This window comes from Oncorhynchus mykiss, chromosome 27 (assembly GCF_013265735.2).
Source record: "Oncorhynchus mykiss isolate Arlee chromosome 27, USDA_OmykA_1.1, whole genome shotgun sequence".
Taxonomy (NCBI): Eukaryota; Metazoa; Chordata; class Actinopteri; order Salmoniformes; family Salmonidae; genus Oncorhynchus; species Oncorhynchus mykiss.
In genome coordinates, this window is record NC_048591.1 from 44,451,036 (window position 1) to 44,475,594 (window position 24,559).

A 24,559-nucleotide genomic window follows, 5' to 3' on the forward strand; every position below is an offset into this window, starting at 1 on the left:
TTTATATTTACTTCGGATCTGGAACCCCTCAACTGAAGCTAGCCAACTAGCCAACTAACTACCAGCTTCAGCAAAACATTGCTAGCGGTCTTCAGCTAACCGGTCAGCTAACCGGTCATCAGCTAACCTTTAGCTCGGAAAGCTCTCGCCAGTTCGAACAACGCGACTCTAACCAGAGCATAACGGACCTATCTATTATTTTATTTTTATTTTTCACCCCCGGATTCCCATCGCAAACGGAACATTTTGAGCTCCTGGGCTACAATATCCAGACCCACGACCGGTCCATTGATGTCACCGCATGAAGAGGAATAAACAGACTCCCCCCATCGCGACGTCCCCAAAGGCTAACTCTCTAGCCCTTGCTATCTCCTTGCTTGCAAATTCGGCCTGCTAACTGCTAGCTTGTTTAGCCCGGTCCGCTAACTGCTACCGTGTTTAGCACCGTCTACTAACTGTTAGCTTGTTAGCACAGGCCTGCTAACCATCTGAATCGCCGCGTCCCAAACACTCACTGAACCCATATTTACTTTCTATCCCTTTTCGATTTTTAATTTGTTTATACCTTCCGGTAACCTGCCTCACCCAATGTGATACGGAACCGCTATTATCTTTACATTTTTAGAACACACTCAAGAACCTTCAGAAGCTAACCAGCTAACTGGCTACAAGCTATTTAGTCATTGTTAGTTTTCTAACCTGGATAACACTCGCCAGTCCAGCTTCCCTGCCCCATCCACCGCTGCCCCTTGGACACTGATCACTTGGCTACATAGCTGATGCATGCTGGACTGTCCATTAATTCACGGTAATCCATTCTGCTTGTTTATGTTTTATCTGTCGGCCCCAGCCGCACTTAGGCTCTGTGTGTAGTTAATCCGACCCTCTCTGCCTAATCAATCGCCATTCTACCTGCTGTTGTTGTGCTAGCTGATTAGCTGTTGTTGTCTCACCTACTGTTTTAGCTAGCTCTCCCAATTCAACACCTGTGATTACTGTATGCCTTGCTGTATGTCTCTCTCAAATGTCAATATGCCTTGTATACTGTTGTGCAGGTTAGTTATCATTGTTTTAGTTTACAATGGAGCCCCTAGTTCCACTCTTTATACCCCTGATACCTCCTTTGTCCCACCCCCCACACATGCGGTGACCTCACCCATTACAACCAGCATGTCCAGAGATACAACCTCTCTCATCATCACCCAGTGCCTGGGCTTACCTCCGCTGTACCCGCACCCCACCATACCCCTGTTTGCGCATTATGCCCTGAATATATTCTACCATGCCCAGAAACCGGCTCCTCTTATTCTCTGTCCCCAACGCCCTAGGCGACCAGTTTTGATAGCCTTCAGCCGCACCCTCATACTACTCCTTCTCTGTTCCGCGGGTGATGTGGAGGTAAACCCAGGCCCTGCATGTCCCCAGGCACCCTCATTTGTTGACTTCTGTGATCGAAAAAGCCTTGGTTTCATGCATGTCAACATCAGAAGCCTCCTCCCTAAGTGTGTCTTACTCACTGCTCTAGCACACTCTGCTAACCCTGATGTCCTTGCCGTGTCTGAATCCTGGCTCAGGAAGGCCACCAAAAATTCTGAGATTTCCATACCCAACTATAACATCTTCCGTCAAGATAGAACTGCCAAAGGGGGAGGAGTTGCAGTCTACTGCAGAGATAGCCTGCAAAGTAATGTCATACTCTCCAGGTCCATACCCAAACAGTTCGAACTACTAATTTTGAAAATTACTCTCTCCAGAAATAAGTCTCTCACTGTTGCCGCCTGCTACCGACCCCCCTCAGCTCCCAGCTGTGCCCTGGACACCATTTGTGAATTGATCGCCCCCCATCTAGCTTCAGAGTTTGTTCTGTTAGGTGACCTAAACTGGGATATGCTTAACACCCCGGCAGTCCTACAATCTAAGCTAGATGCCCTCAATCTCACTCAAATCATCAAGGAACCCACCAGGTACAACCCTAACTCTGTAAACAAGGGCACCCTCATTGACGTCATCCTGACCAACTGGCCCTCCAAATACACCTCCGCTGTCTACAACCAGGATCTCAGCAATCACTGCCTCATTGCCTGTATCCGCTACGGAGCCGCAGTCAAACGACCACCCCTCATCACTGTCAAACGCTCCCTAAAACACTTCTGTGAGCAGGCCTTTCTAATCGACCTGGCCCGGGTATCCTGGAAGGACATTGACCTCATCCCGTCAGTTGAGGATGCCTGGTCTTTCTTTAAAAGTAACTTCCTCACCATTTTAGATAAGCATGCTCCGTTCAAAAAATGCAGAACTAAGAACAGATATAGCCCCTGGTTCACTCCAGACCTGACTGCCCTCGACCAGCACAAAAACATCCTGTGGCGGACTGCGCTAACATCGAATAGTCCCCGCGATATGCAACTGTTCAGGGAAGTCAGGAACCAATACACACAGTCAGTCAGGAAAGCTAAAGCCAACTTCTTCAGGCAGAAGTTTGCATCCTGTAGCTCCAACTCCAAAAAGTTCTGGGACACTGTGAAGTCCATGGAGAACAAGAGCACCTCCTCCCAGCTGCCCACTGCACTGAGACTAGGTAACATGGTCACCACCGATAAATCCATGATTATCGAAAACTTCAACAAGCATTTCTCAACGGCTGGCCATGCCTTCCGCCTGGCTACTCCAACCTCGGACAACAGCCCCCCCCCCCCCCCGCAGCTACTCGCCCAAGCCTCTCCAGGTTCTCCTTTACCCAAATCCAGATAGCAGATGTCCTGAAAGAGCTGCAAAACCTGGACCCGTACAAATCAGCTGGGCTGGACAATCTGGACCCTCTATTCCTGAAACTATCCGCCGCCATTGTCGCAACCCCTATTACCAGCCTGTTCAACCTCTCTTTCATATCGTCTGAGATCCCCAAGGATTGGAAAGCTGCCGCAGTCATCCCCCTCTTCAAAGGGGGCGACACCCTGGACCCAAACTGTTACAGACCTATATCCATCCTGCCCTGCCTATCTAAGGTCTTCGAAAGCCAAGTCAACAAACAGGTCACTGACCATCTTGAATCCCACCGTACCTTCTCCGCTGTGCAATCTGGTTTCCGAGCCGGTCACGGGTGTACCTCAGCCACGCTCAAGGTACTAAACGATATCATAACCGCCATCGATAAAAGACAGTACTGTGCAGCAGTCTTCATAGACCTTGCCAAGGCTTTCGACTCTGTCAATCACCGTATTCTTATCGGCAGACTCAGTAGCCTCGGTTTTTCGGATGACTGCCTTGCCTGGTTCACCAATTACTTTGCAGACAGAGTTCAGTGTGTCAAATCGGAGGGCATGCTGTCCGGTCCTCTGGCAGTCTCTATGGGGGTGCCACAGGGTTCAATTCTCGGGCCGACTCTTTTCTCTGTATATATCAATGATGTCTCTCATGCTGCGGGCGATTCCCTGATCCACCTCTACGCAGACGACACCATTCTATATACTTCCGGCCCGTCCTTGGACACTGTGCTATCTAACCTCCAAACGAGCTTCAATGCCATACAGCACTCCTTCCGTGGCCTCCAACTGCTCTTAAACGCTAGTAAAACCAAATGCATGCTTTTCAACCGTTCGCTGCCTGCACCCGCACGCCTGACCAGCATCACCACCCTGGATGGTTCCGACCTTGAATATGTGGACATCTATAAGTACCTAGGTGTCTGGCTAGACTCTAAACTCTCCTTCCAGACCCATATCAAACATCTCCAATCGAAAATCAAATCAAGAGTCGGCTTTCTATTCCGCAACAAAGCCTCCTTCACTCACGCCGCCAAACTTACCCTAGTAAAACTGACTATCCTACCGATCCTCGACTTCGGCGACGTCATCTACAAAATTGCTTCCAACACTCTACTCAGCAAACTGGATGCAGTTTATCACAGTGCCATCCGTTTTGTCACTAAAGCACCTTATACCACCCACCACTGCGACTTGTATGCTCTAGTCGGCTGGCCCTCGCTACATATTCGTCGCCAGACCCACTGGCTCCAGGTCATCTACAAGTCCATGCTAAGTAAAGCTCCGCCTTATCTCAGTTCACTGGTTACGATGGCAACACCCATCCGTAGCACGCGCTCCAGCAGGTGTATCTCACTGATCATCCCTAAAGCCAACACCTCATTTGGCCGCCTTTCGTTCCAGTTCTCTGCTGCCTGTGACTGGAACGAATTGCAAAAATCGCTGAAGTTGGAGACTTTTATCTCCCTCACCAACTTCAAACATCTGCTATCTGAGCAGCTAACCGATCGCTGCAGCTGTACATAGTCTATTGGTAAATAGCCCACCCATTTTCACCTACCTCATCCCCATACTGTTTTTATTTATTTATTTTTATTTTTCTGCTCTTTTGCACACCAATATCTCTACCTGTACATAACCATCTGATCATTTATCACTCCAGTGTTAATCTGCATAATTGTAATTATTTGCCTACCTTCTCATGCCTTTTGCACACAATGTATATATAGACTCCCCTTTTTTCTACTGTGTTATTGACTTGTTAATTGTTTACTCCATGTGTAACTCTGTGTTGTCTGTTCACACTGCTATGCCTTATCTTGGCCAGGTCGCAGTTGCAAATGAGAACTTGTTCTCAACTAGCCTACCTGGTTAAATAAAGGTGAAATAAAAAAATAAAAAAAGTAGTAGTAACAGTAGTAGAAGTAACAGTAGCAGTAACAAAAGTGGTAGTAGTAGTAGTAGTAACAGTAGTAGTAACAGTAGTAGTAGTAGTAGTAGTAACATTAGTAGTAGTAGTAGTACCAGTAGCAGTAACAAAGTAGTAGTAGTAACAGTAACAACAGTAGTAGTAGTGGTAGTAACAGTAGAATTAGTAACAGTAGTAGTGGTAACAGTAGCAGTAACACTAGTAGTAGTAGTAGTAGCAGTATTAGTAGTAGTAGTAGCAGCAGTAGTAGTAGCAGCAGTAGTAGTAATACTAGTAGTAGTATAAATAGTATCAGTAGCAATAGTAGTAGTAGTAGTAGTAGTAGTAGTAGCAGTAGCAATAGTAGTAGTAGTAGTAGTAGTAGTAGTAGTAGTAGCAGTAGTAGTAGTACAGACAGAGACCCAGTCAGTCCCAATCCCTCCACTGTTCAGAGACTCAGTCAGTCCCAATCCCTCCACTGTTCAGACAGAGACTCAGTCAGTCCCAATCCCTCCACTGTTCAGACAGAGACTCAGTCAGTCCCAATCCCTCCACTGTTCAGAGACTCAGTCAGTCCCAATCCCTCCACTGTTCAGACAGAGACTCAGTCAGTCCCAATCCCTCCACTGTTCAGACAGAGACTCAGTCAGTCCCAATCCCTCCACTGTTCAGACAGAGACTCAGTCAGTCCCAATCACTCCACTGTTCAGACAGAGACTCAGTCAGTCCCAATCCCTCCACTGTTCAGACAGAGACTCAGTCAGTCACAATCCCTAAACTGTTCAGACAGAGGTCGACCGATTATAATTTTTCAACACCGATACCGATTATTGAAGGACCAAAAAGCTGATACCTATTAATAGGCCGATTTTTATTTATTTATTTGTAATAATGACAAATACAACAATACTGAATGAACACTTATTTTAACTTAATATAATACATCAATACAATCAATTTAGCCTCAAGTAAATAATGAAAGATGTTCAATTTGGTTTAAATAATGCAAAAACAAAGTGTTGGAGAAGAAAGTAAAAGTGCAATATGTGCCATGTAAGAAAGCTAACGTTTCAGTTCCTTGCTCAGAACATGAGAACATATGAAAGCTGGTGGTTCCTTTTAACACGAGTCTTCAATATTCCCAGGTAAGAAGTTTTAGGTTGTAGTTATTATAGGAATTATAGGACTATTTCCCTCTATACCATTTGTATTTCATTAACCTTTGACTATTGGATGTTCTTATAGGCACTTTAGTATTGCCAGTGTAACAGTATAGCTTTCGTCCCTCTCCTCGCCCCTCCCTGGGCTCGAACCAGCAACACAACAACAACAACAGCCACCATCGAAGCAGCGTTACCCATGCAGAGCAAGGGGAACAACTTCTAGAAGGCTCAGAGCGAGTGACGTTTGAAACACTATTAGCGCGCGCTAACTAGCCAGCCATTTCACTTCGGTTACACCAGCCTCATCTCGGGAGTTGATAGGCTTGAAGTCATAAACAGTGCAATGCTTGAAGCACAGCGAAGAGCTGCTGGCAAAACACACGAAAATGCTGTTTGATTGAATGTTTACGGGCCTGCTTCTGCCTACCACCGCTCAGTCAGATACAGTGCCTTGTGAAAGTATTCGGCCCCCTTGAACTTTGCGACCTTTTGCCACATTTCAGGCTTCAAACATAAAGATATAAAACTGTATTTTTTTTGTGAAGAATCAACAACAAGTGGGACACAATCATGAAGTGGAACGACATTTATTGGATATTTCAAACAAATCAAAAACTGAAAAATTGGGCGTTGACCTAAATGACTAATGATGATAAATACAATCCACCTGTGTGTAATCAAGTCTCCGTATAAATGCACCTGCACTGTGATAGTCTCAGAGGTCCGTTAAAAGCGCAGAGAGCATCATGAAGAACAAGGAACACACCAGGCAGGTCCGAGATACTGTTGTGAAGAAGTTTAAAGCCGGATTTGGATACAAAAAGATTTCCCAAGCTTTAAACATCCCAGGGAGCACTGTGCAAGCGATAATATTGAAATGGAAGGAGTATCAGACCACTCCAAATCTACCAAGACCTGGCCGTCCCTCTAAACTTTCAGCTCATACAAGGAGAAGACTGATCAGAGATGCAGCCAAGAGGCCCATGATCACTCTGGATGAACTGCAGAGATCTACAGCTGAGGTGGGAGACTCTGTCCATAGGACAACAATCAGTCGTATATTGCACAAATCTGGCCTTTATGGAAGAGTGGCAAGAAGAAAGCCATTTCTTAAAGATATCCATAAAAAGTGTTGTTTAAAGTTTGCCACAAGCCACCTGGGAGACACACCAAACATGTGGAAGAAGGTGCTCTGGTCAGATGAAACCAAAATTGAACTTTTTGGCAACAATACAAAACGTTATGTTTGGCATAAAAGCAACACTGCTGAACACACCATCCCCACTGTCAAACATGGTGGTGGCAGCATCATGGATTGGGCCTGCTTTTCTTCAGCAGGGACAGGGAAGATGGTTAAAATTGATGGGAAGATGGATGGAGCCAAATACAGGACCATTCTGGAAGAAAACCTGATGGAGTCTGCAAAAGACCTGAGACTGGGATGGAGATTTGTCTTCCAACAAGACAATGAACCAAAACATAAAGCAAAATCTACAATGGAATGGTTCAAAAATAAACATATCCAGGTGTTAGAATGGCCAAGTCAAAGTCCAGACCTGAATCCAATCGAGAATCTGTGGAAAGAACTGAAAACTGCTGTTCACAAATGCTCTCCATCCAACCTCACTGAGCTCGAGCTGTTTTGCAAGGAGGAATGGGAAAAAAATTCAGTCTCTCGATGTGCAAAACTGATAGAGACATACCCCAAGCGACTTACAGCTGTAATCGCAGCAAAAGGTGGCGCTACAAAGTATTAACTTAAGGGGGCTGAATAATTTTGCACGCCCAATTTTTCAGTTTTTGATTTGTTAAAAAAGTTTGAAATATCCAATAAATGTCGTTCCACTTCATGATTGTGTCCCACTTGTTGTTGATTCTTCACAAAAAAATGCAGTTTTATATCTTTATGTTTGAAGCCTGAAATGTGGTAAAAGGTTGCAAAGTTCAAGGGGGCCGAATACTTTCGCAAGGCACTGTACATAGATACTTGTATGCTTGTATGCTTAGTCAGATTATACGAAACGCAGGACACGCTAGATAATATCTAGTAACATCATCAATCATGTGTAGTTAACTAGTGATTATGATTGATTGTTTTTTATAAGATAAGTTTAATCCTAGCTAGCAACTTACCTTGGCTTACTGCATTCGCGTAACAGGCAGTCTCCTTGTGGAGTGCAACGAGAGAGAGGCAGGTCGTTATTGCGTTGGACTTGTTAACTGTAAGGTTGCAAGATTGAATCCCCCGAGCTGACAAGGTGAAAATCTGTCGTTCTGCCCCTCAACAAGGCAGTTAACCTACTGTTCCTAGGCCGTCATTAAAAATAAGAATGTGTTCTTAACTGACTTGCCTAGTTAAATAAAGGTAAACATATATTTTATTTTTTTTAATCGGCAAATGGGCGCCCAAAAGTACCGATTGTTATGAAAACTTGAAATCGGCCCTAATTAATCAGTCGACCTCTAGCAGAGAGACAGTCTAGCAGGGTAACAGCTGATCCCTGCGTTGCTGTGACAGACAGCAGAGAGACAGTCTAGCAGGGTAACAGCTGATCCCTGCGTTGCTGTGACAGACAGCAGAGAGACAGTCTAGCAGGGTAACAGCTGATCGCTGCGTTGCTGTGACAGACAGCAGAGAGACAGTCTAGCAGGGTAACAGCAGCTGGTGATTGAAGCATATGGAGCAGTCCTGTGGCCCAGCGCTTCATCCCAAGTGACGTTGCCTGCCTGCCTGCCTGCCTGCCTGCCTGCCTGCCTGCCTGCCTGCGAGCGAGCGAGCGAGCGAATGGGTGGGCAGTAATAAACTGAACATCTCAAACTAAGAGCATTGTATTTGGTACAAATGATTCCCTAAATTCTAGACCTCAGTTGAATCTGGAAATTAATGGTGTGACTTTTTAACAAACTGAGGCAACTAAATTACTTGTTGTTAATCATTGTAATCAGGGAGCTGATATAAATACTATGCAATAAAACCAAGACTGAACTCTTTGGCCTGAATGCCAAGCGTCTGTCTAGTTAAGGGAACCTGGTACCATCCCTACGGTGAAGCATGGTGGTTACAGCATCATGCTGTGTGTTTTTCAGCGGCAGAAACCGAGAGACTAGTCAGGATCGGGGCAAAGATGAACAGAGCAAAGAACAGAGAGATTCTTGATGAAAACCTGCTCCAGAGCACTCAGGACCTCAGACTGGGGCGAAGGTTCACCTTCCAACAGGACAACAACCCTAAGCACACAGCCAAGACAATGCAGGAGTGGCTTTGGGACAAGTCTCTGAATGTCCTTGAGTGGCCCAGCCAGAGCCCGGACTTGAACCTGATCAAGCATCTCTGGAGAGACCTGAAAACAGCTGTGCAGCGACGCTCCCCATTAAACCTGACAGAGCTTGAGAGGATCTGCAAAGAAGAATGAGAGAAACTCCCCAAATACAGGTGTGCCAAGCTTGTAGCATCATACCCAGGAAGACTCAAGGCTGTAATCACTGCCAAAGGTGCTTCAACAAAGTACTGAGTAAAGGGTCTCAATACTTATGCAAATGTGATATCTGCTTTTTTTTTTATACATTTGAAAAAAAAATCTAAAAACCTGTTTTTGCTTTGTCATTATGTGATATTGTGATGTCATTATGTGATATTGTGATGTCATTATGGGATATTGTGATGTCATTATGGGATATTGTGATGTCATTATGGGATATTGTGATGTCATTATGGGATATTGTGATGTCATTATGTGATATTGTGATGTCATTATGGGATATTGTGATGTCATTATGGGATATTGTGATGTCATTATGGGATAATGTGATGTCATTATGGGATATTGTGATGTCATTTTGGGATATTGTGTGTAGATTGATAAGACATTTTAACTTTAGAATAACGCTGTAACGTAACAAAATGTGGAAAAAGTCAAGTGGTCTGAATACTTTACGAAGCTGTATATACAAAAGTATGTGGACACCCCTTCAAATGAGTGGATTTGGCTATTTCAGTCACACACGTTGCTGACGGGTGTATAAAGTCGACCACACAGCCATGCAATCTCCATAGACAAACATTGGCAGTAGAATGGCTTTACTGAAGAGCTCAGTGACGTTCAACGTGGCACCGTCATAGAATGTCACCTTTCAAAAAAGTCAGTTTGTCAAATGTCCGCCCTGTTAGAGCTGCCCTGGTCAACTGTAAGTGCTGTTATTGTGAAGTGGAAACGTCTAGGAGCAACAACGGCTGAGTCGCGAAGTGGTAGGCCACACAAGCTCACAGAATGGAACCACTGAGTGCTGAAGCGAGTAGTGCATAAAAATGGTCTGTCCTCGATTGCAACACTCGCTACCGAGTTCCTAACTGCCTCTGGAAGCAACGTCAGCACAATAACTGTTTGTCGGGAGATTCATGAAATGGGTTTTCTGTAGAAATGTAAACGCGTTCTCTGGAGTGATGGATCCCACTTCACCATCTGGCAGTACGACGGACAAATCTGGGTTTGGCGGATGTCAGCAGAACGTTACTTTCAGCATGACAACGCCGCCGTGCACAAAGTGAGGTCCATAAAGACATGGTTTGTCGAGATTGGTGTGGAAGAACTTGATTGGCCTGCACAGAGCCAGGCCTAATTGCCTAACATCAGTGCCCGACCTCACCAATGCTCATGGCTGAAAGGAAGCCAGTCCCTGCTGCAATGTTCCTACATCTAGTGGAAAGCCTTCCCAGAAGAGTGGAGGCTGTTATAGCAGCAATGTTCCAACATCTAGTGGAAAGCCTTCCCAGAAGAGTGGAGGCTGTTATAGCAGCAATGTTCCTACATCTAGTGGAAAACCTTCCCAGAAGAGTGAAGGCTGTTATAGTAGCAAAGGGGGGACAAACTCCAATTTAATGCCCATGATTTTGGAATGAGATGTTTGATAGCAGGTGTCCATATACTTTTGGCCATCTAGTGTGTGTGGGCTATGTGTACCATTTTAAATGTATGTAGTTCTGTCTTTGAGCTGTTCTTGTCTATTAATGATCTGTATTATGTCATGTTTAATGTTTTGTGTGGACCCCAGGAAGAGAAGCAACATTTCTGTGTTCTTGTCTGTCCACCTGTCTGCCTGTCCATCTGCCTGTCCGTCTGTCTGCCTGTCCGTCTGCCTGCCTGCCTGTCCGTCTGCCTGTCTGTCCGTCTGCCTGCCTATCCGTCTGCCCGTCTGTCTGCCTGACAGGGTCTGTCTGCCTGTCCGTCTGTCTGCCTGTCCGTCTGTCAGCCTGTCCTCCTGCCTGTCCGCCTGCCTGTCCGTCTGTCTGCCTCCTCCATGTGGGAATAGGGTAAGGGATGATAGAAGGTATCTGTCTGTCTGTCTGTCTGCCTCCTCCATGTGGGAATAGGGTAAGGGATGACAGAAGGTATCTGTCTGTCTGCCTCCTCCATGTGGGAATAGGGTAAGGGATGACAGAAGGTATCTGTCTGTCTGCCTCCTCCATGTGGGAATAGGGTAAGGGATGATAGAAGGTATCTGTCTGTCTGTCTGTCTGCCTCCTCCATGTGGGAATAGGGTAAGGGATGACAGAAGGTATCTGCCTGTTTTCACTGGTGCAGAAAGGAAATGGACAGGAAATATGTCTATATGGGTCGTGGATATACTGAACACACAAATGTAAAAGAAGTAGAGTGCTGACTGTGGCCGACTGTGGCCGACTGTGGCCGACTGTGGGCGACTGTGGCCGACTGTGGCCGACTGTGGCCGACTGTGGCCGACTGCGGGCGACTGCGGCCGACTGTGGCCGACTGTGGCCGACTGTGGCCGACTGTGGCCGACTGTGGCCGACTGTGGGCGACTGTGGCCGACTGTGGCCGACTGTGGCCGACTGTGGCCGACTGTGGCCGACTGCGGCCGACTGCGGCCGACTGCGGCCGACTGCGGCCGACTGTGGCCGACTGTGGCCGACTGTGGCCGACTGTGGGCGACTGTGGCCGACTGCGGGCGACTGTGGCCGACTGTGGGCGACTGTGGCCGACTGTGGCCGACTGTGGCCGACTGTGGCCGACTGTGGCCGACTGCGGCCGACTGCGGCCGACTGTGGCCGACTGTGGCCGACTGCGGCCGACTGTGGGCGACTGTGGCCGACTGTGGCCGACTGTGGCCGACTGTGGCCGACTGTGGCCGACTGTGGCCGACTGTGGCCGACTGTGGGCGACTGTGGCCGACTGTGGGCGACTGTGGCCGACTGTGGGCGACTGTGGCCGACTGTGGGCGACTGTGGCCGACTGTGGGCGACTGTGGGCGACTGTGGGCGACTGTGGGCGACTGTGGCCGACTGTGGGCGACTGTGGGCGACTGCGGCCGACTGCGGCCGACTGCGGGCGACTGTGGCCGACTGTGGCCGACTGTGGCCGACTGTGGCCGACTGTGGCCGACTGTGGCCGACTGCGGCCGACTGCGGCCGACTGCGGCCGACTGTGGCCGACTGTGGCCGACTGTGGCCGACTGTGGGCGACTGTGGCCGACTGCGGGCGACTGTGGCCGACTGTGGGCGACTGTGGCCGACTGTGGCCGACTGTGGCCGACTGTGGCCGACTGTGGCCGACTGCGGCCGACTGTGGCCGACTGTGGCCGACTGTGGCCGACTGCGGCCGACTGTGGGCGACTGTGGCCGACTGTGGCCGACTGTGGCCGACTGTGGCCGACTGTGGCCGACTGTGGGCGACTGTGGCCGACTGTGGGCGACTGTGGCCGACTGTGGGCGACTGTGGCCGACTGTGGGCGACTGTGGCCGACTGTGGGCGACTGTGGCCGACTGTGGGCGACTGTGGCCGACTGTGGCCGACTGTGGCCGACTGTGGCCGACTGCGGCCGACTGTGGCCGACTGCGGCCGACTGCGGCCGACTGTGGCCGACTGTGGCCGACTGTGGCCGACTGTGGGCGACTGTGGCCGACTGTGGGCGACTGTGGCCGACTGTGGGCGACTGTGGCCGACTGTGGGCGACTGTGGCCGACTGTGGCCGACTGTGGCCGACTGTGGCCGACTGTGGCCGACTGCGGCCGACTGCGGCCGACTGTGGGCGACTGTGGCCGACTGTGGCCGACTGTGGCCGACTGTGGCCGACTGTGGGCGACTGTGGCCGACTGTGGGCGACTGTGGCCGACTGTGGGCGACTGTGGGCGACTGTGGCCGACTGTGGGCGACTGTGGCCGACTGTGGGCGACTGTGGGCGACTGTGGGCGACTGTGGCCGACTGTGGCCGACTGCGGCCGACTGTGGGCGACTGCGGCCGACTGTGGGCGACTGCGGCCGACTGTGGGCGACTGTGGGCGACTGCGGCCGACTGTGGGCGACTGCGGCCGACTGTGGGCGACTGTGGGCGACTGCGGCCGACTGTGGGCGACTGCGGCCGACTGTGGGCGACTGCGGCCGACTGTGGGCGACTGTGGGCGACTGCGGGCGACTGCGGGCGACTGCGGGCAACTGTGGGTATATATCTGCATGGAACTGTATGTCCTTAGGGATGCTACAACCAGGCAGTCATATTTTTCCTCAGTGTGTGTGTGTGTTTGGGCATGCAGCTGTGTGTGTGTGTGTGTGCATGCAGCTGTGTGTATGTGTGTGAGCATGCATGCAGTTGTGTGTGTGTGTGTGTGAGCGTGCATGTAGCTGTGTGTGTGTGTGAGCGTGCATGTAGCTGTGTGTGTGTATGTGAGCGTGCATGCAGCTGTGTGTGTGTGTGTGTGAGCGTGCATGTAGCTGTGTGTGTGTATGTGAGCGTGCATGCAGCTGTGTGTGTGTGTGTGTGCATGCAGCTGTGTTTATGTGTGTGTGTGAGCATGCATGTAGCTGTGTGTGTGTGTGTGTGTGTGTGTGTGTGTGTGTGTGTGTGTGTGTGTGTGTGTGTGAGTGTGCATGTGTGTGTGTGTGAGCGTGCATGTAGCTGTGTGTGTGTATGTGAGCGTGCATGCAGCTGTGTGTGTGTGTGTGTGCATGCAGCTGTGTGTATGTGTGTGTGTGAGCGTGCATGTAGCTGTGTGTGTGTGTGTGTGTGTGTGTGTGAGTGTGCATGTGTGTGTGTGTGAGCGTGCATGTAGCTGTGTGTGTGTGTGTGTGTGTGTGTGTGTGTGTGTGTGTGTGTGTGTGTGTGTGTGTGTGTGTGTGTGTGTGCGTGTGTGCATCCTTACCGGTGGTGCAGCCAGCCAGCCGTACTTGTCCTCGGTACGGTTCATGTCCCGGTCAAAGTCATAGAGCTGTCTGTAACGGAGGTGGTCAGTGTCCAGCAGGTTGTACTGACGCCTGGCGTAGTGATAACTCTCATTATTACCCTTCCTAGGGAAGTCCAGCCACTCTGGGTGGCCGAACTCATTACCTGAAGAAAAGACACAAAATCATTTTTTTTTTTAGAAAAATAAGAAAAAAAAGACAGGTTTATTAGGGAATGTTTAAAGGGGGCAATCTGAGATTGGTACATCCATTTTTTTTTTACGTTTAAATTATTGATATATATAGCCATTAATTCTTGAAGAATATAATTTGGAAATGCCTCATGAGCTTATTTCAACAGTTTTACCCAAAATAGAAGCATTAACCCATTACAGGCTAAACTAGGGGGAGGGGAGTTCTACTAAGCTGTATGTTTTCAAACCAAGGATCATTTTGACGTTTGATTTAGAATTTTAAGACCGCTTGAAGTATTTAAACAAATATATATATTTAATGAAAAAAACATTTGGCCTTACTGCTACAGTATAACCCAATAAAACACATTGAATAACAGGTAGTCCTTACTGCTATTAGCCCATAGAAACACATTGAATAACAGATAGTCCTTACTGCTATTAGCCCATAGAAACACATGGAATAACAGATAGTCCTTACTGCTATTAGCCCATAGAAACACATTGAATAACAGGTAGTCCTTACTGCTATTAGCCCATAGAAACACATTGAATAACAGATAGTCCTTACTGCTATTAGCCCATAGAAACACATGGAATAACAGATAGTCCTTACTGCTATTAGCCCATAGAAACACATGGAATAACAGATAGTCCTTACTGCTATTAGCCCATAGAAACACATTGAACAACAGAGTCCTTACTGCTATTAGCCAATAGAAACACATTGAATAACAGGTAGTCCTTACTGCTATTAGCCAATAGAAACACATTGAACAACAGATAGTCCTTACTGCTATTAGCCCATAGAAACACATTGAATAACAGATAGTCCTTACTGCTATTAGCCCATAGAAACACATTGAACAACAGAGTCCTTACTGCTATTAGCCAATAGAAACACATTGAATAACAGATAGTCCTTACTGCTATTAGCCCATAGAAACACATTGAATAACAGATAGTCCTTACTGCTATTAGCCCATAGAAACACATTGAATAACAGATAGTCCTTACTGCTATTAGCCCATAGAAACACATTGAATAACAGATAGTCCTTACTGCTATTAGCCAATAGAAACACATTGAACAACAGATAGTCCTTACTGCTATTAGCCCATAGAAACACATTGAATAACAGACAGTCCTTACTGCTATTAGCCCATAGAAACACATTGAATAACAGATAGTCCTTACTGCTATTAGCCCATAGAACCACATTGAATAACAGATAGTCCTTACTGCTGTTACCATAGAAACACATTGAATAACAGACAGTCCTTACTGCTATTAGCCCATAGAACCACATTGAATAACAGATAGTCCTTACTGCTGTTACCATAGAAACACATGGAACAACAGACAGTCCTTACTGCTATTAGCCCATAGAAACACATGGAATAACAGACAGTCCTTACTGCTATTAGCCAATAGAAACACATTGAATAACAGATAGTCCTTACTGCTATTAGCCCATAGAAACACATTGAACAACAGATAGTCCTTACTGCTATTAGCCAATAGAAACACATTGAATAACAGACAGTCCTTACTGCTATTAGCCAATAGAAACACATTGAATAACAGATAGTCCTTACTGCTATTAGCCAATAGAAACACATTGAATAACAGATAGTCCTTACTGCTATTAGCCCATAGAAACACATTGAATAACAGACAGTCCTTACTGCTATTAGCCCATAGAAACACATTGAATAACAGATAGTCCTTACTGCTATTAGCCAATAGAAACACATTGAATAACAGATAGTCCTTACTGCTATTAGAAACACACTGAATAACAGACAGTCCTTACTGCTATTAGCCAATAGAAACACATTGAATAACAGATAGTCCTTACTGCTATTAGAAACACACTGAATAACAGATAGTCCTTACTGCTATTAGCCCATAGAAACACATTGAATAACAGACAGTCCTTACTGCTATTAGCCCATAGAAACTCATTGAATAACAGATAGTCCTTACTGCTATTAGCCAATAGAAACACATTGAATAACAGATAGTCCTTACTGCTATTAGCCCATAGAAACACATTGAATAACAGACAGTCCTTACTGCTATTAGCCAATAGAAACACATTGAATAACAGATAGTCCTTACTGCTATTAACCAGTAGAAACACATAGAATAACAGATAGTCCTTACTGCTGTTACCATAGAAACACATGGAACAACAGATAGTCCTTACTGCTATTAGCCAATAGAAACACATTGAATAACAGATAGTCCTTACTGCTATTAGCCAATAGAAACACATTGAATAACAGATAGTCCTTACTGCTATTAGCCCATAGAAACACATTGAATAACAGACAGTCCTTACTGCTATTAGCCAATAGAAACACATTGAATAACAGATAGTCCTTACTGCTATTAACCAGTAGAAACACATAGAATAACAGATAGTCCTTACTGCTATTAGCCCATAGAAACACATTGAACAACAGAGTCCTTACTGCTGTTAGCCCATAGAAACACATTGAATAACAGATAGTCCTTACTGCTATTAGCCCATAGAAACACATTGAACAACAGAGTCCTTACTGCTATTAGCCAATAGAAACACATTGAATAACAGACAGTCCTTACTGCTATTAGAAACACATTGAATAACAGACAGTCCTTACTGCTATTAGCCAATAGAAACACATTGAATAACAGATAGTCCTTACTGCTATTAGAAACACATTGAATAACAGACAGTCCTTACTGCTATTAGCCAATAGAAACACATTGAATAACAGATAGTCCTTACTGCTATTAGCCAATAGAAACACATTGAATAACAGATAGTCCTTACTGCTATTAGCCAATAGAAACACATTGAATACCAGACAGTCCTTACTGCTATTAGCCCATAGAAACACATTGAATAACATACAGTCCTTACTGCAGAGAGTCCACAAAATAATCTAAAGGAAGTTTGTTCTGAAGTGTCTGTCCTACATTTGGAAAAGTATTCAGACCCTTTGACTTATTTACATAAGTATTCAGACCCCTTGACTTATTTACATAAGTATTCAGACCCCTTGACTTATTTACATAAGTATTCAGACCCCTTGACTTATTTACATAAGTATTCAGACCCCTTGACTTATTTACATAAGTATTCAGACCCCTTGACTTATTTACATAAGTATTCAGACCCCTTGACTTATTTACATAAGTATTCAGACCCCTTGACTTATTTACATAAGTATTCAGACCCCTTGACTTATTTACATAAGTATTCAGACCCCTTGACTTATTTACATAAGTATTCAGACCCCTTGACTTATTTACATAAGTATTCAGACCCCTTGACTTATTTACATAAGTATTCAGACCCCTTGACTTATTTACATAAGTATTCAGACCCCTTGACTTATTTACATAAGTATTCAGACCCCTTGACTTATTTACATAAGTATTCAGACCCCTTGACTTATTTACATAAGTATTCAGACCCCTTGACTTATTTACATAAGTATTCAGACCCCTTGACTTATTTACATAAGTATTCAGACCCCTTGACTTATTTACATAAGTATTCAGACCCCTTGACTTATTTACATAAGTATTCAGACCCCTTGACTTATTTACATAAGTATTCAGACCCCTTGACTTATTTACATAAGTATTCAGACCCCTTGACTTATTTACATAAGTATTCAGACCCCTTGACTTATTTACATAAGTATTCAGACCCCTTGACTTATTTACATAAGTATTCAGACCCCTTGACTTATTTACATAAGTATTCAGACCCCTTGACTTATTTACATAAGTATTCAGACCCCTTGACTTATTTACATAAGTATTCAGACCCCTTGACTTATTTACATAAGTATTCAGACCCCTTGACTTATTTACATAAGTATTCAGACCCCTTGACTTATTTACATAAGTATTCAGACCCCTTGACTTATTTACATAAGTATTCAGACCCCTTGACTTATTTACATAAGTATTCAGACCCCTTGACTTATTTACATAAGTATTCAGACCCCTTGACTTATTTACATAAGTATTCAGACCCCTTGACTTATTTACATAAGTATTCAGACCCCTTGACTTATTTACATAAGTATTCAGACCCCTTGACTTATTTACATAAGTATTCAGACCCCTTGACTTATTTACATAAGTATTCAGACCCCTTGACTTATTTACATAAGTATTCAGACCCCTTGACTTATTTACATAAGTATTCAGACCCCTTGACTTATTTACATAAGTATTCAGACCCCTTGACTTATTTACATAAGTATTCAGACCCCTTGACTTATTTACATAAGTATTCAGACCCCTTGACTTATTTACATAAGTATTCAGACCCCTTGACTTATTTACATAAGTATTCAGACCCCTTGACTTATTTACATAAGTATTCAGACCCCTTGACTTATTTACATAAGTATTCAGACCCCTTGACTTATTTACATAAGTATTCAGACCCCTTGACTTGACTTTTGACTTTTTCTGCATTTTGTTACATTACGTCTTTATTCTAAAATTGATTCAAATATATATTTTTCCTCATCAATCTACACACAAAACCCCATAACGACCAAGTGAAAACTGTAGAGCTCTGAGACAGGATTGTGTCGAGGGGGAAGTGAACCCCCAAAACGTCTGCAGCATTGAACACAGTGGCCTCCATCATTCTTAAATGGAAGACGTTTGGAACCACAAACACTCTTTCCCGGTCAAACTAAGCAATCGGGGGAGAAGAGCCTTGGTTAGGAAGGTGACCAAGAACCCGATGGTCACTCTGACAAAGCTCCAGAGTTCCCCTGTGAAGATGGGAGAACCTTCCAGAAGGACAATCACCTCTGCAGCACTCGACCAATCAGGCCTTTATCGTAATGGACAGACGGAAGCCACTCTTCAGTAAAAGGTACATGGCAGCCCGCTTGGAGTTTGCCAAAAGGCACCTAAAGGACTCTCAGACCATGAGAAACAAGATTAAACTCTTTGGCCTGAATGCCAAGCGTCATGTCTGGAGGAAACCTGACACAATCCCTACGGTGAAGCATGGTGGTGGCAGCATCATGCTGTAGGTATATTCTTCAGCGGCAGGGACTGGGAGACTAGTCAGGGTCGAGGGAAACATGAACAGAGCAAAGTACAGAGAGATCCTTGATGAAAACCTGCTCCAGAGCACTCAGGACCTCAAACTGGGCCAAAGGTTCACATTCCAACAGGACAACAACCCTAAGCACACAGCCAAGACAACGCAGGAGTTGCTTCGGGACAAGTATCTCAATGTTCTTGAGTGGCCCAGCCAGAGCCCGGACTTGAAACCGGTCAAACATCTCCTGAAAGGCCTGAAATCAGCTGTGCAGCGACGCTCCCCAACGAACCTGACAGAGCTTGAGAGGATCTGCAGAGAAGCACGAGAGAAACTCCCCAAGTACAGGCGTCAAGCTCGTAGCTTGAGAAGAATGGGAGAAGCCCCAAATGCAGATGTGCCAAGCTAGTAGTGTTATACCCAAGAAGACTCGAGGCTGTAATCGCTGCCAAAGGTGCTTCAACAAAGTACTGAGTAAAGGGTCTCAATACTTATGCAAATTTCAACAGTTACATTTTTTTTTAATGCATTTGCAAACATTTCTAAAAACATGTTTTTGTTTTGTTATTATGGGTTAGTGTATCGATTGATGAGGGGAGAAAAAAACAATTCAATTTTTAAAATAAGTCTGTAACGTAACAAAAAGTGGAAAAAGTCAAGGGGTCTGAATATCAGAGATATAAGACAGATCAGGAAACATTTTGTAATTTCTTCTCCATGTACGTGACCCATTATTTATGGCACTAAATAGCCCTGTCAAATCAAACCAAATGTTATTGGTCACATACACATGGTTAGCAGATGTTAATGCGAGTGTAGCGAAATGCTTGTGCTTCTAGTTCCGACAGTGCAGTAATATCTAACAAGGAATCTAACAATTCCACAACAACTACCTTATACACACAAATCTAAAGGGATGGAATAAGAATATGTGCATATAAATATATGAATGAGTGATGGCCGAGCGACATAGGCAAGATGCAATAGATGGTATAAAATACAGTATAAACATATGAGATGAGTAATGTAAGATATGTAAACATTATTAAAATGGTAGTGACTTAGTGATCCATTTATTAAAGTGGCTAATGATTGAGTCTGTATGTAGGCAACAGCCTCTCTGAGTTAGTGATGGCTGTTTAACAGTCTGATGGCCTTGAGATTGAAGCTGTATTTTCAGTCTCTAGGTCCCCGCTTTGATGCACCTGTACTGGCCTCGCCTTTTGGATGGTAGAGGGGTGAACAGGCAGTGGCTTGGGTGGTTGTTGTCCTTGATGATCTTTTTGGCCTTCCTGTGACATCGGGTGCTATTGGTGTCCTGGAGGGCAGGTATTTTGCCCCCGGTGCTCTGTTGGGCAGACCGCACCACCCTCTGGAGAGCCTTGCGTTTGATGGCGGTGCAGTTGCCATACCAGGCGGTGATACAGCCCAACAGGATGCTTTCAATTGTGCATCTGTAAAAGTTTGTGAGGGTTTTGGGTGACAAGCCAAATTTCTTCAGCCTCCTGAAGTTGAAGAGGTGCTGTTGCGCCTTCTTCACCACGTTGTCTGTGTGGGTGGACCATTTCAGCTTGTCCGTGATGTGTACGCCGAGGAACTTAACACTTTCTACCTTCTCCACTACTGTTCCGTCAATGTGGGTAGGGCGGTGCTCCCTCTGCTGTTTCCTGAAGTCCACGATCATCTCCTTTGTTATGTGGATGTTGAGTGAGAGGTTGTTTTCCTGACACCACATTCCGAGTGCCCCTCACCTCCTCTCTGTAGGCCATCTCGTCGTTGTTGGTAATCAAGCCCACTACTGTTGTGTCATCTGCAAACTTGGTGATTGAGGCGTGTGTGGCCACGCAGTCATGGGTGAACAGCAAGTACAGGAGAGGGCTGAGCACACACCCTTGTGGTGCCCCAGTGTTGAGGATCAGCGAAGTGGAGATGTTGTTTCCTGCCTTCACCACCTGGTGGCGGCCCGTCAGAAAGTCCAGGACACAATTACATAGGGAGGGGGTGGAGACCCAGGGGCTTAAGCTTAATGATGAGCATGGAGGGTACTATAGTGTTGAATGCTGAGCTGTATGTGATGGCGATCACATTGTCTGTGGACCTATTGGTGCGGTAAGCAAATTTAAGTGGGTCTAGGGTGTCAGGTAAGGTGGAGGTGATATGATCCTTGACTAGTCTCTCAAAGCGCTTCATGATGACAGAAGTGAGTGCTACGTGGAGTCCTTTAGTTCAGTTAACTTTGACCGTTTGGTACGGGAACAATGGTGGCCATCTTGAAGCATGTGGGGACAGCAGACTGGGAAGCGAATGGGTAGGAGGAGAAAGGGTTAAATAACAGTGCTGGTGTGAATGTATGTTGTCTGATGCAGCTGTATTGACCTAATGTGCAAATATACTGAGGACGCGGCTAGGGAAAGAAGAAGGTGTTTAGTTTGTCTGGGATGCCGTTGGGCCATCTGCCTTGCGAGGGCTAACACGTTTAAATGTCTTACTCACATTGGCCACGGAGAAGGAGAGGGGGAGCCCGCAGTCCTTGGTAGCAGGCCAGGTCAGTGACACTGTATTCTCCTCCAAGCGGGCAAAGAAGGTGTTTAGTTTGTCTGGAAGTTTGTCGGTGTCCACGACATGGCTGGTTTTCCTTTTGTAGTCCATAATTGCCCGTGTCTGAGCCGTTGAATTGCGACTCCACTTTGTCCCTATACCAACATTTCGCTGGTTTGATATCCTTGCATAGGGAATAACTATGCTGTTTATATTCCCGACATCTTTCCCACATCTTGAATGCGGTGGTTTGCGCTTTCAGAATGCCGCCATCTATCCACGGTTTCTGGTTGGGGTAGGTTTTAATAGTCACAGTGGATACAACATCTCCAATGCACTTCCTTATAAACTCACTCACTGAGTCAGCGAATAAATCAATGTTATTTTCTGAGGCTTCCCTGAACATTTCCCAGTGCGCGTGATCAAAACAATCTTGAAGCTTGGATTCCGATTGGTCAGACCAGCGTTGAATGGTTCTAGTCACGGCTACATCCTGTTTGAGTTTTTGCCTATAGGATGGTAGGAGCAGGATGGAGTCATGGTCGGATTTGCCGAATGGAGGGCGGGGGAGGGCCTTGCATGCGTAGCGGAAGTTAGAGTAGCAGGGATCCAGTTTATTGCCCATGCAGGTGCTACAGTCAATGTGCTGGTAGAAATTAGGTAGCCTTGTTCTCAAATTAGCCTTGGTAAAATCCCCAGCGACAATAAACGCAGCCTCTGGATATATGGTTTCCAGGTTACACAGAGTCCAGTGAAGTTCTTTCTGGGCCGTTGAGGTATCTTCTTGGGGGGGATAAACACGGCTGTGTCGAAGAGAATTCTCTTGGTAGATAATGCGGTCGGCATTTGATTGTAAGGAATTCTAGGTCAGGTGAACAAAAGGACTTGAGTTTCTGTATGTTGTTATGATTTAAAACCATGAGACGTTAATCATGAAGCATAACACCCCCGCCCTTCTTCTTACCAGAGAGATGTTTGTTTCTGCCGCGCCGTGTTTCTGGCGCGACACATGAAGAAACCTGGTGGCTGTACCGACTCGGACAACACATCCCGAGAGAGCCATGTTTCCATAAAGCAGAGAATGTTACAATCTCTGACGTCTCTCTGGAAGGCAACCCTTGCCCTAACTTCGTCCACTTTGTTGTCAAGAGACTGGACATTGGCGAGTAATACTCGGAAGCGGTGGGTGGTGTGCACACCTTCAAAGTCTGACCAGGAGGCTGCTCCGTCTACCTCTTCTGCGGGATATTGTTTTGGGTCGGCCTCTGGGATTAGCTCCAATGTCCAGGGTGGAGGTCCGAAAAAAGGATCCGCTTCGGGAAAGTCGTATTCCTGGTCGAAATGATGGGAAATTGTCATCGCTTCATATCCAATAGTTCTTCCCGGCTGTATGTAATAACACCATATTCCTGGTTGAAATGATGGGAAATTGTCATCGCTTTATATCCAATACTTATTCTCGGCTGTATGTAATAACACTTCAGATTTCCTGGGCTAACAATGTAAGAAATAATACATAAAAAACTAAATACTGCGTAGTGTTCTAAACCGGGGGACGGGGACTATTAAATGAAATCCTTTAAGAAGGTCATACCAAGGATCATTTTGCCATTTGACCAAAATGTTATAAAACTATTATTTGATGAAAAATTGTATTTGGCCTTTACTGCTATTAACCCATACAAATGCAGTTGCACTACACAGAACAGATAGTCCCCCTAAAAAAAACATTTCTAAAGGAAGTTTGTTCTGAAGTGTCTGTCCCATATCTTAGAGATATAAGAACTACATGTATTTAACCTGGCACTTAACAGTTTCCATATACTATACTTCCATTAAAAAAAAATGTAACTGGTACCGAGGGAGTCTTGTGAGGGCGTCCTAGAGTAAACCAACAGAAATGTACATGTTCGTGAGAGTCTCACCTTTCCCATAGAGGGGTCCATAATCGTTTCGGATTGCTACAGACGATTTTGTAAGACCGATTCTTGGGATGCCTCATGGTCTGACAAAACACCACTCTATCTCTGACACTTTTCCCCCTCAGATGAGGAAGTGCGACATTGATTGAGACACATCCAATGCAACAAAAAAAAAAAAAACAGATCTCTCGAGCGTAAACTGACAGATTTTTTTATGGGGATATTTGTATTATGCTAATTAGATTTCCGCGGAGGCGAGGACATCGACCGCAGGGGGATTTAAACACCATTTACCCTCTCATAAACCAATATAATTAGTTTGTATCTAGTCGAAGGAATCATCATTAAATACATATGTAAAAAATGGATTCCACCTGTATTCACCCAAGAAAAAAGTATATTTTTCAATAGAGAGACATAATTAATCAACGTTTAATCCACTATTAAATACTACTGCTGTAGGGTAGCGGCAGGGTAGCCTGAGTGTTAGAGTGTTGGACTAGGAACCGGAAGGTTGCAAGTTCAAACCCCCGAGCTGACAAGGTACAAATCTGTTGTTCTGCCCCTGAACAAGGCAGTTAACCCACTGTTCCTAGACCAGTTAACCCACTGTTCCTAGACCAGTTAACCCACTGTTCCTAGACCAGTTAACCCACTGTTTCTAGACCAGTTAACCCACTAGGTTGTTCTGCCCCTGAACACCCACTGTTCCTAGGCCGTCATTGTACATAGGAATTTGTTCTTAACTGACTTCCCTAGTTAAATAAAGGTACAATAAAAATACTATAATCTGGAGTTAATTTAATTTTTAATTTAATTTCCA

General features: G+C 45.4%; 1 protein-coding gene across 1 annotated transcript in view; it reads right to left on the reverse strand.

Moving 5' to 3' along the window:
- gbe1b (glucan (1,4-alpha-), branching enzyme 1b) overlaps positions 1–24,559 on the reverse strand; it is a 359,324-nt gene that overhangs the window by 88,717 nt on the left and 246,048 nt on the right. Inside the window, exon 13 of the mRNA XM_036964774.1 lies at positions 13,987–14,171. Within this exon, the coding sequence (XP_036820669.1) occupies positions 13,987–14,171 (185 nt within the window). The remainder of the gene's footprint in view (positions 1–13,986; positions 14,172–24,559) is intronic.